The sequence below is a fragment of the Corylus avellana genome, chromosome ca9 (assembly GCF_901000735.1).
Source record: "Corylus avellana chromosome ca9, CavTom2PMs-1.0".
Lineage (NCBI taxonomy): Eukaryota > Viridiplantae > Streptophyta > Magnoliopsida > Fagales > Betulaceae > Corylus > Corylus avellana.
The window spans coordinates 21,004,236-21,017,173 of record NC_081549.1 but is presented as its reverse complement, the minus strand read 5'-3'; the positions used below and the strand labels follow the sequence as shown (position 1 = coordinate 21,017,173).

Genomic DNA, 12,938 nt, shown 5'->3' with positions numbered 1-12,938 from the left:
AGCACAACTTTAAATATAATTCATTTTAACATTTAATTTATATTTTAACACTTCTTCTTATATGTAGATTAAATTCAAATTTTTTCTTAATAAGTGAGTTTCAACGTGCAAAATATTTTACCGAAACGAGGATGAATTGTGAAGTTCGGGTTTAAACCCATTAAAGATTACGTAATTGCAATTGAAATTTCAGAATTCAATTTCAAGTTAGGACCAAACTTGAAAGCTCATGTATATACCATTATTACAGCATACGCATGCACCCTTCTAGTGCAACGTCTATCACTTCTATTTCTTGGAGTGGTTCATCCAATCAAGCTTTGCCATCATTTCCAAACTTTGATTGGAAGTCAAGGGATGGTTTCAAAGTAAATAGGTTTCAAAGTAAATAAGCAAAGTGAGATTTACAAATGAGAAAGACAAGGACAGCCATGATGATTACAAGCCAAGAAGCAAGCTCTGATAAGGTGGGTGAACATGAATGAATACATGGGTCGGTGGGAGGTCACGACAATGCACAGTTCATTCTCAAAAGGAATTCAACAACACCTGCCACCCTTTGTCCCATACTTTCCCTACAAATACGCACTCCTCTCACTGCACTCAATAACCCAAGCTTCCACAAAGCCTAGAGAGCAAACACAAAGGATAGTGAGAGCACATTGCCTAAGAGAGAGAGAGAAGAGGAAATGGAGGGGAAGGATGAAGATGTGAGGCTGGGAGCCAACAGGTACAGAGAGAGGCAACCTATCGGAACAGCTGCTCAGAGCCAAGATAGCAAGGACTACCAGGAGCCACCGGCGGCGCCACTCTTTGAGCCAGGGGAGTTATCATCATGGTCCTTTTACAGGGCTGGCATAGCCGAGTTTGTTGCCACTTTCTTGTTTCTTTACATCACCGTTTTAACGGTGATGGGTGTCGTCAAGTCGCCTTCCAAGTGTTCGACTGTGGGTATTCAAGGCATTGCTTGGGCTTTCGGCGGCATGATCTTTGCTCTTGTCTATTGCACAGCTGGGATTTCAGGTAAGCTTAAAAAAAAAACATATTTCTGGTTTGATCCGCCGGTGTGAAATTTTGAGAGGACTAATTGTGTTTGTGTGGGGGTGGCGGTGGTGCAGGAGGTCATATCAACCCTGCTGTGACTTTTGGGCTGTTCTTGGCAAGGAAGCTGTCGCTGACGAGGGCGGTGTTTTACATAGTAATGCAGTGTTTGGGAGCCATCTGCGGCGCTGGTGTAGTAAAGGGCTTCCAGAAAAGCCAGTACGAGAGGCTTGGTGGCGGTGCCAACACCATTAGCAAGGGGTATTCAAAGGGTGATGGCCTTGGAGCTGAGATTGTTGGCACCTTCGTGCTCGTCTACACTGTTTTCTCTGCAACCGACGCCAAGAGAAATGCCCGGGATTCCCACGTTCCTGTAAGCAAAAGATCTTATGCATCTCTGTTTCTAATTATTAATGGCTGCAAGTTTAATGACCACACAATTCTACTTTTTATGTTCAGATCTTGGCGCCATTGCCTATTGGGTTTGCTGTGTTTCTGGTTCACTTGGCCACCATCCCCATCACAGGTACTGGCATCAACCCTGCTAGGAGTCTTGGGGCAGCCCTCATTTACAACAAGGACCAAGCTTGGGATGACCATGTAAGTTTTTATCGTTCTTCTCTATTATTTTGAGGAAAGCTTTGTTCAGAGAGCAGATGTTTTGCAGAATTCACTGACAATTTCTTGTTAAATTCTTCTGGTGCAGTGGATATTTTGGGTAGGACCTTTCATTGGGGCAGCACTTGCTGCTTTGTACCATCAGATTGTGATTAGGGCCATTCCATTCAAGTCTAAATGATTACATCATTGAAGCAATGGCCTGCAAAGTGGTTGATTGGTATCTAAATTATCCTACCCGTTGGGTAAATCTCCCCTTCTATCCTGACTCCTGTTGTTTTTACCTGGGTATTTTATTTATGTTTGAAAACGGACAAGCAGACAAGGTGTATTGAGTTTGCTTGTTCTGTAAGTACTGAAGATCAAGAATGGCAGATGTATAATTACAACATTCCAATTAAAATAATGTCATTTTGAAGCTCTCTCCTTCCCCTCAATGTACCCTAACGGAGGTAATTTTGAACATTACTCAAATGCAGCAACTGCATGTATTGATTGCAAATCATGAATAGGAACTCAAAATTCCAAAATATATGAAGTTTCAACTTCAAAATATTTTTCCAACTTTATTACAATACAAAAACTGATGAAATATTGAATACATAAAGGGCTCTGTTTATCCAGTGAAAAACTTGCAAAATTAACAGAGTGAAGCCCACCAAATGATCCCACTACAGCTAGCTATATATACTGTGTTTTTACCTACAACACAAGCAATCATGATAGGTCCCAAATAGATAATAGAAACACAACTAATATTTATTATAATATAAAGACAATACACGTTACAAATCTCCACTTAAGGCTGGAGTTCTACCACAATACAAATACATAACAAGATAATATGTTCTGATACCCCTAGTGGGTCCCAGTCAGAACAAGATAATACTCTACTTAGGGTGGGAGTTGAACCACAACAGAATTAGGACTCTACACAATCATCATATCCCAACAACCCTCACTAACTAGTATTTAAAGACTATACTAAAACTACCCATTAACACACGTTCTCTATTAACATAACCCACGTTTCTCTCCACATCATGGGCAGTTAAACCCATGTTTCTCTCCACATCATGGATAGTGAGTTAGTGGCCTATCATTCCTCCCCTCTTCAGCAAGTATCTTGTCCTCAAGGTCTAACGTGAGAATTTGAAGTTGAAGGTTTGTAACCACTTTCCTGAACATGTCCCCTGGTGGCAGATGTTCCCATTGAATTAATGTCTTCACTTTCTTCATTTTTATCTTCTCCCAATTCTGCCATAACAGACCCATCTCTTTCAATTAGACAAGCTTGCACTATGTTGCATCTATGGCCATGAACAAATTTCTCATTGCAATTAAAGCACAAACCCTTTGCACGTCTCCTTTGCATCTCATCCCAAGAGATTTTCTTAACAGTTGGTACATTGGTTGGGTAGTAATTTATGGATTGCAATTTTGACTCGTTGGCCCTCCTTTGCTGACAACCTCTTGAAGGACCACCCTGCTCATACGTGCAGTATGGTTGACGGTTAACTGGTCCATGTTGTACTGAAAGAAGAGTTGAGATTTCATTTAAGGCTTCTTCAATTCTTTGCATGCGATCGGCGGAGCTAGTTGCTTCTTCCTCCAAGCGTTGAATGCCTTCCTTAACGTCATATACGTCTGCCTCCAAAGATTCAATCCTCTCACGATTAGTAGCCATGCTCTGATACCAATTGATAGGTCCCAAATAGATAATAGAAACACAACTAATATTTATTATAATATAAAGACAATACACGTTACAAATCTCCACTTAAGGTTGGAGTTCTACCACAATACAAATACATAACAAGATAATATGTTCTGATACCCCTAGTGGGTCCCAGTCAGAACAAGATAATACTCTACTTAGGGTGGGAGTTGAACCACAACAGAATTAGGACTCTACACAATCATCATATCCCAACAACCCTCACTAACTAGTATTTAAAGACTATACTAAAACTACCCATTAACACACGTTCTCTATTAACATAACCCACGTTTCTCTCCACATCATGGGCAGTTAAACCCATGTTTCTCTCCACATCATGGATAGTGAGTTAGTGGCCTATCAAATCATGAGAGTTATTTGAAATAGAAATTACTTCAAAACTTTCATTCAACTAAAAGAAAATGTAGGTTCAAAAAGTATGTAAATCAAATGCAAGCAAAGTACTACATATAGTGCAAGTTTCTGCTTGTGAAGAACCCTGATTATGCACACCACTTAGCCATGTCTCCAATCTAAAATTATAAATAAACAACTAATGTGATTATACTAGATGACACAAAATTTCAAATAACCATACCAAATAAGATGAATGAGTCTGTTGTATAGAGTCTTGTGTCGAATGAAAAATCTATTCGTCCAAAAAACATAAGTCTCTTGTGCATTCATCAATTGCTTGAGCTTGCAATTGATCCGCCTGAGATTGCAACTGACCCTTTAGTTCTTGTATTGTTTCTTTTATCTCTCATCCTTTCCTCTTTGAAGTCATTGTTAGCTAGGTTTTTGTTGGAACTCAAATCACAATAAGATGAAGGAGTTGGCCCAAATCCTAAGCCACGAATAAGACCATGCCGCTCCCTTACCCATTATTTGAGAATATTGTGAATGGGGATCCACCAAAAATATTCTCCCACTTTCTTTTTTCGGGGGCAAGATTAAACTTTTTTGAAACAATAAACAAATTAGAAGAGAGGGTCCACAAACAAAAAAAATATAGTGCTCGAGGAAAAAAAAAAAATCAAGGGGAAATTTCAGTTTAACCCTTTGAACTTTCAGCCGATTTGACAAACCTTCAAACTTTCAAATCTCTCACTTTGACCCCTTGAACTTTCAGTTGCTCTCAATATGGACCCCTCCGTCAATTTTAGCCGTTAAAAATACAAAAAAAGATCAAAATATTTCTGATTTTCGTTTTTTTTTTAAATAAAAAAATGTTTTGGAACTTGAAATTTTATACAAAAGTCAGGGGTATAAACGTCATGTAACGTTTAAAATCTAACGGAGGGTCCACATTGAGAGAAATTCAAAGTTCAAGGATTCAAAGTGAGAGATTTCAAAGTTTGAAGGGGTTTGTCAAATTGGCTAGAAGTTCAGGGGGCTAAACTGAAGTTTTTTTAAAAAAAAATACAAATAATTGAAAGCGTGCCATAAAAGGGCGCGGCCCAATGTTTCTTAGCCTGAAAGCCAAGAAAAGGGCTGCCCTGAGAGAGTTGCTTGGGATGACTTATACAATAGCAACAAGGGGACTTGGAGGCAGCACCATGAGAGCAAGCATTGTAAAATAAAAATATGGAGTCGTTTCTTATGGATGTACCACAAGAGGGGTGCCCGACAGATGAAGCCATAGATAGGGCCATCAAAGAAGTCATTTATATGATAAAACTGAAACATGATCTTTAAGGGTTTGTGAATAGCATTAGCTGGGATCAAGGGTGGAACTAGACAATTATGATTAGGGGGACAAAATGTAAAAATTTAGTTTTGGAGGGCACATTTCATAAAAATTCATAAATTTTAGGAGCAAAATTTTAAATTTTAAGAGTAATTTTAAAATTATGAGGGGACATTTGTCCCCCAAGGACCTGTGTAGGTCCGCCCCCTGGCTGGGATGGTGTTTTGGCCACCATATGGTGGCCCCTCTATGGTCACGAATAGATCTGGCGACACAGCCCTGTAATAGCTACTTGAAAGTCATTTCTGCCTACTAGTCATATTTGGCAGCCCACAATGGCTACCTTTAGAGTCATATATCTAGCGTCTCACAATGGCCGTCTGAGAGATCTGGCTACCACTAAATCATCGCAAATAGGCACAATATTTTCACACAATTTATTTTTTTTTAAAAAAAGTTATTTTGTAAAAATATTTGCTATTTGTTTGGGTTAAATACTCTTTTTCCCCTTAGGGTTTAAAATCTTTATTTTGTTCCCTTTATGGTTTCATTTTTATCACATAAGGTACTTGTGGTTTTCATAAAGATGAAGATAGTACCTCCATTAAAATTCCGTCCAAAACTTAATAGAACACCATGTCAGCACCAATTAAATGTCGCAATGTGTCATATAATTAATTTTTTAAGAAAATATTTTATAAAAAAATTAAAAAGATTAAAAAATTATATATATATATATATATATATATATATAAATAAAGAAAAAAGAAAAAAATTTGAGGGTGGCTACTTGGCCATTTGGGGGTGGCCTGGTCACCTCATCTGGCTTGTTTGGAGGTGGCGAGCCATCCCCACAGATGGATGGGGGTGGCTCCTAAGGAGCCAAAGGGATGGTGGCCACCCTTTGGCTCCTTGCCGAAGGAAGCCAGGAAAGCACCAAAACCCGGCGTTAATGGAGATGAAGAAGAGAAGCAGGTGAACGGTGTTCTTGGTGAAGGTAGCCAGGAAAATCATGGTGGCGATTATGACAAGCTGGTGCCCCAATATCCTCCAAGTGGGTATGGCTTGGAAGCCATGCATGGATCTTTGTGAAAGCTTGTTTGGTTATTGGCCCTGCTTGGCTCGAGAGAAAAGGAGATGCAGTAATTTCATGGTCAAGAAGAATGTGCAGACTGCAGATGAAGGAGGCAGAAGCTCTGCAATAATCATCGATTGATATTTCATTACACTAATTTTTTATTTTTTATTTTTCTCTCAATATTATTTGAGGCAAAATTATAGCTATCCCAATTTACTCATCCCTACAAATCAACGAATTATAGCTTTTTCTTGTTACCTTCCTCTCCAATTTATGTGTGCTTTTATATATATAATGTCATGTCATTTAAAGAGCTCTATAGAGTACAAAGAGACCAAACCATTAAAACCACTGAGACGACATGCACCAAGAGCCAAGAGGCAAACTAGAGCACAAGGTAACTTTTCTCATAGGAGGCTAGAAGCTTGTGAATAAATTTATTATTATTATTATTATTATTATTATAAGCAGTTTATATACATCTTTAATTAAGAAATGAAATATTTAAATTGTATGAAATATATTATTGTAGTTACCTAATGCAATGGAGATCAAATAACAAAGATTTTATTGGGTTTTAACAAGGATATATTCAAAACTATCAACAAAAAAAAAAAAAAATCATGCAATGATTTCAAAATATGAAAACTTGTCAAGGACTATTAAATATATTAATACTAGACATGACAAAATAAAATAAAGAAAATATTTCTTGTGCTGCAAACATCATATTGATGATTCTTCGTTTAATTGGATCAGTTTGTTTCTCCCAAATGTTTTTATATTTTTTTTTTCTTTTTAATTATGATGTAGTTTATATATATATATATATATATATATATATATATATTGTGCTTTGAGTTATTTATTAATATTTTTACCTTTTCAAATATATATATATATAAACTGTTCTAAAAAATATTGCCAAACGAGCCAATAACTCAATAAGTATGTATGTACTTCATTAATTAATTGGCTAATGCTAGTAGGCAGTAGCATATCTCAAACGTATCAATTAAAGAAGTGGAGTCAATTAATTATTAACTTTTCAAAATTAGTTTAATTCTATATAAGATAAGAATATATTTAAAGTGATCAAATTCTATTTGAATTCAAATATTTACAGATGAGGATTATTGAAATATATTATACCGTATTACAATAACAATATTTATAGAGAAACTAAGGTTTGATAAATAAGATAAGATGATGAGATTGAACATAAAAGACCAAATTTGGGCTCTGTTACATATCTTTATATCCTCACAGAGGAACGAGGCTCTCCATGTAAGTAAAAATGCAGGTAGAAATATGCGAGCATGTGCGATCCACCCCAGCATCAGGTGAAAGTTTGTTTACTGCTTTGATATTATGATCATACACCAACAACTTATAGTTATGATCATTCTGCCATACGAGCACGCCATCTCCCCAACACCCCAGCAGCATCCCAAAACTTGGACAGGGTGAATTAATCCTCGTCACTTTGATCCAACGCTCGTCAACCCCATCATCATCTTTCATCATCGCCCAAATGTCAACGCAATCGCTCACCACCAATTGAGTGCGGATTAAAGCCAGGGATTCATTCCATACCCCGAGCTTCTTGTAAGAACCTTCCGCGTCTGGCGGCGTGTGCATCTGCTGAAACACCTCCTTGCCCATGTCAAAATATATGACACATTCCCTATAAGTATAACGAAAAGTATTGTACGAATGACCAATCCAATAGGGCACTCCTTTCAAGATTACCGAAGAGTTAAGATTATTGATAAAACAGGGCACAATGGCATCGAATACTCTCCAACAACCTGTACTCGTTGAGTACACCTCAACTTGGGTTGAGGCAGGACGATCTAGAGGTTCACCGCGCGAATACAAAATTCTCACCACCTTGTAATCATTAAGATGGTAACCAAATCCTACGCTGTTGAGGTTGGCCCGAGACTTGGGGTTGATGCCAAGTGGAGGTAGAATCTTGTCTTCTCCAGTAGCAGGATTCCATAACGTAATATTCCTCCCGCCATTATATAAACAGACTAAACCATTGCAAGAACCCACCACCATTCCTTTTCCTGGACTTCCTATCTTTTCTGGAGTTTCTATCTTGACCGCCACATTGAGTGCTTTGACCGATATCAAGCTCAGCGAATGGCTTGTACATCGTTTACGGTAAACAAGTAGGTGACCGCCGTGATTGGCAGAGCGGTTGAGGCGGGTGGTCGTAAAATCACGACTTTTTAGTAAGGTGGACCAAGATTTGCATACCAACCTTAAACGAACGAGGTGCTTGACCGGTAGCCTCAAGAGAATGTCTCTGAGCAAATCTTCGGGCAAGTAACTGGTCCGCATCACCATGACTCAACTACTAGCTGTGAATCGGCGTTGCTGCTTGGTCGAATTTATTGAAGCATGTGATAAACCAACTCCACATTCAAATATTCAAATGTCAGCAATTGATAATTGCGATCCTAATGATAAGATAGATATTCAAAGTGTAGATAAAGGATAAGCTCTAATGTAGTGTTTAAGTTGTATTCTACTTATCTCCTTTTTGTATTGTGTAGTTATCTTAGGATTAGTTTGTTATACTCTGTAAACATTATAAATATCAATACAAGCCATATGAAATGGTAACGGTGAATAATCAATTCATTCAGAAATATAGTGTTCTAATAGGGTTCAAATATAAATATCGTTGCTCCTCCAACAAGGGTTGCTAGACAAAGTCGCTGGTTTAGAGGAGAATAGGGTTTAAGAAATTAAGATTCGATCTCAATTTATTTATCTTCTAATTGTGTGTGCTTGTGTTAAAGGCCTACCGGACTGAGCATGCATGGCCCATTACCATATGGTCCACAGGTCCCAGATAAATCCCAATATATATATAGTCGAAAAAATAATAATTTAAAATTAACATATATACATATAGAAATTCACATTTAGATGGACAATTTAGTTGGGATTAATTATTCTGGTTAAGTATGGGTATTTCAATACTTGCACTTTTTTTTTTTCTCAATTTTATTATAGCCAAAAAGTAGGGGTGGCAAAATGGGTTTATAGGTCGGTTTGTGTCGCGTCGTATCGAATCATAGGTATACGACTATATGAGCCAATCATAATCCGTTCAATTTAATTAAATGGATCAAATATCTCATCCTTGCAGACATAACCCTTTTAAATAAACAGATAAAACGACACGACCCGTACGTATAACTAATTTAATAAATAGATAGCATGTTAGGTTAACCTGAACACAACCAATTTCATCTTATTTCGATTGTTCAATATAAATAGATTTTAAATGTAATTTAAATTTATACAGATTATTCGGGTTAAGCATGTTGACCCAAGATTCACGTGTTTATTAATCTTGTTTAATCAGATCGGCTTGATTTGACCCGAATCTTATCACATTTTAAATCTTAATCTGGAAATTTTGTGTCAGATTTGCTAGTTGTATAAAAAATTGTCAATCCTTTAAAAAAAAAAAAAAAAAAAAAAGTTATTGCTTGACCCCAATATAAAAATCAGCTTTTTGTTGTCCCCGTCTCGCCCAATTTATGTTGTTAAAGAACTAATGCTACACTAAAAAATATAAATAAGTTTTTAAGGATAAGTTATCAAACTAAAGGAGCCCAATGAGAGCATAGACCAAGCCATTAAATTAGGAAGCCTGCCTCTAATATTTTTGCTTTATAAAAAAAAGAGGTATATATCTTATAAATTCCTGAGTCAACTAGCCGAAACAGAAAACTTTATGAACTTTTTTTTTCTTCGAATTTTTACTCTATGGGTCAATTGAAAAGGCAAATTAACTCCTACCGTTACATTTTTCTCCAAATATTTAACTCCCGTCAGTCCCAACTAAACGCACCGTTTTGCCACGTCAGCATATTAATTTTTTTTATTAATTTAATTTATAAATTAAATAAAAAAATGAAGGGGTGGCTTGAATTTTTTTATTTTTTTTTAGATTTAATTTTTAAATTAAATTAATAAAACAATGTGGTCATGGAACATCAGGTTTGATGAAACAATCAAACAATATGGTTTTGACCAAAACATTGATGAACCATGTGTGTACAAAAAGTGTAGTAACAATATAGTGACATTCTTGGTGCTATATGTGGATGACATTCTACTGATCATTGGCAATGACGTGGGAATGTTATCAGCAGTAAGAATCTGGTTGTTAAATCCGTTTGATATGAAGGACTTGGGAGAAGCAAGCTATATCCTAGGGATCAAGCTTATGCGAGATCGCCGAAATAGGCTGATAGGCTTATCCCAATTTGCATACATTGACAAGGTACTAGCAAAGTTCTGCATGACTCACTCCAAGAAAGGGATTTTACCCTTTAGACATGGAGTACCTCTTACAAAAGAGGAGTGCCCTAAGACACCTCAAGAAGAGGAGGAAATGAGGAGGGTTCCTTATGCCTCGACAGTAGGAAGTCTCATGTATGCTATGCTATGCACTAGACCTGACATATGTTTTGCAGTAGACATGGTCATCAGATATTAATCAATTCCTGGTTTTATGCACTTGGTAGCTATCAAGCATATACTCAAGTATCTTCAGAGAACGGGGGATTATAAGCTTGTCTACCAATGTGAGGATTTGATGGCGATTGGTTACACAGATTCTAACTTCCAGTCAGATCATGATTCCCGAAAGTCTACCTCAATGTATGATTTTACTCTTGGAGGAGGAGTCGTTAGTTGAAGAAGTGTTAAACAATCTTGCATTGCTGACTCCACTATGGAAGCCAAATACGTTACAACATGTGAAGCTACAAAAGAGGCTATCTGGCTCAAGAAGTTCCTAGCGGATCTTGGTGTCATGAAGATAGAGCAATCTCCCATTACATTGTTTTGCGACAATGGTGAAGCAGTTGCACAAACTAAAGAACCAAGGAATCATAGGAGAGGGAAATACATCGAGCACAAGTATCATCTCATAAGAAAGATAGTATCTCGAGGAGATACAATTGTAGCTAAGATTCCATCGGCAAAGAATTTGGAAGACCCGTTCACTAAAACCTTGCCACAGAAGATTTTTGAATCTCACACAGAAGGTATGAGAATCAAATATATGCCTCACTGAAATTAAGGGCGAGTGGGAGTTTGTTGGGATTATGCCCATAACCCCAATGAATTTTAAATCCATGAAGACATTCATGTTTAGATATGAATACATTGTTTATTCATTATATCATTCATGAGCTATAACATATATTATATTTTACATGAGTATTACATAAATGTTCATCTTATATGTAAAATGGTCTTGGGATAACACTGAATAAGGATAAGAGTGTGAGTAACATTGTTAGTCTATAGATCCTTGTGTCCTTAAAGGTTTAATAGTTTGCCGTCAGTAAATGAAAATGGGCATTGTATTTTATTAAGACTGTTACACATCGAATCTTAATGATCTACCTTGATCAAGCGAAAAGAGGTCTTCGGGATTGATATAGAATAGGAGAGAGTTGCTTGGGATGACTTATACAACAGCAACAAGGGGACTTGGAGGCAGCACCATGAGAGCAAGCGTTGTAAAATAAAAATATGAAATCGTTTCTTATAGATGTCCCACAAGAGGGGTGCCCGACAGATGAAGCCATAGATAGGGCTATCAAAGAAGTCATTTATATGGTAAAACTGAAACATGTTCTTTATCTAGCGTCTAGCAATGGCCGTCTGAGTGATCTGGCTACCACTAGATCACCACAAATAGCCTCAATATTTTCACACAATTTTTTTTTAAAAAAATTATTTTATAAAAATATTTCCTATATTTTTTTTTTTTTCAAAACTCCGCTTCGAAATTTTACCAAACAACTTTTTTGTTGTGGACCCCTGGTAGAACTCATTTTTCAAATGTGACCTTGCCAAATCAATTTTCACTTTTTTATACTTTTCAAAACTTTATCAAACGGACTCTGAAGTTTTTAGTTGATATAGCATAATCTTAGCCATTCTTTTAAAAATGAACGACCGTTAAATTTTTTTTAAAAAATTTATATATGGGGAAAGTCCATATACTTTCCTCAAATTACTACATAATTGACAATGCCTCCAAACTTTCAAGACAATGCCCCTTCAAACGATCAAAACATTGTCAATATTTTCCCAATGACAAAACTACCATTAGTAAAATTAAAAAAAAAAAGTCATTCTTTTTATAATTTTTTTTTAAATAAAAAATTCCGTTGTAAAAAAATAAAAATTTACGTTTAAAAAAATAAAATTTTCGTATTTTAATTTTCGTTTAAAAAATGAAAATTAAAAAAAATATCATTTTTTAAATTTAATTAAAATTTTTGTTTTTTTAAAACAAATTATTATTATTATTATTTTTTTAATTTATAGGGGTATTTTTTGTCTTATTGAGAAATATATCAGTGCATTTATCTTTTTGTTAGCCTTGAGATGCGCATTGACAATGTTTTGATAGTTTAGGGGGACATTGTCACAATTGAAAGTTTGGGGGACATTGTCAATTTGGTGATAGTTTGAGGGGGGTATGTGAGCATTACCCAAAAAAAATTACATGCACAGGATGCCATAGATGAAATGTTGCATGTCCCAAGGGGTAGTTCAATCAGATGAGGATTACGCCTTATGAAACAGAAATTATTAGTTCGAATTTTCCTCCACTCTTAAGAGAGATATTGCATTGGATCTCACCTCAAAAAATAATATTGTTGTTCCTGTAAAAGCATACGCCAAATCACCAAGGACGGTAGTTCAATGGTCTTAAGGGGATTCCCATGAGGTTG

The 12,938-nt window shown here is 36.3% G+C and overlaps 2 protein-coding genes across 2 annotated transcripts; one reads left to right on the top strand and one right to left on the bottom strand.

Annotated features, from left to right (window-relative positions):
- Positions 1 to 563: 563 nt before the first annotated feature.
- LOC132192212 (aquaporin PIP1-2) lies at positions 564 to 2,081 on the top strand. The gene is made up of 4 exons (XM_059607485.1): positions 564 to 1,023; positions 1,119 to 1,414; positions 1,501 to 1,641; positions 1,748 to 2,081. The coding sequence occupies exons 1-4, from the start codon at positions 690 to 692 to the stop codon at positions 1,838 to 1,840; spliced, it is 864 nt and encodes a 287-aa protein (XP_059463468.1). The 5' UTR covers positions 564 to 689; the 3' UTR covers positions 1,841 to 2,081.
- Positions 2,082 to 7,410: 5,329 nt separating this feature from the next.
- LOC132162474 (putative F-box protein At3g17480) lies at positions 7,411 to 8,505 on the bottom strand. The gene has a single exon (XM_059572714.1). The coding sequence runs from the start codon at positions 8,503 to 8,505 to the stop codon at positions 7,411 to 7,413; it is 1,095 nt and encodes a 364-aa protein (XP_059428697.1).
- Positions 8,506 to 12,938: the final 4,433 nt, after the last annotated feature.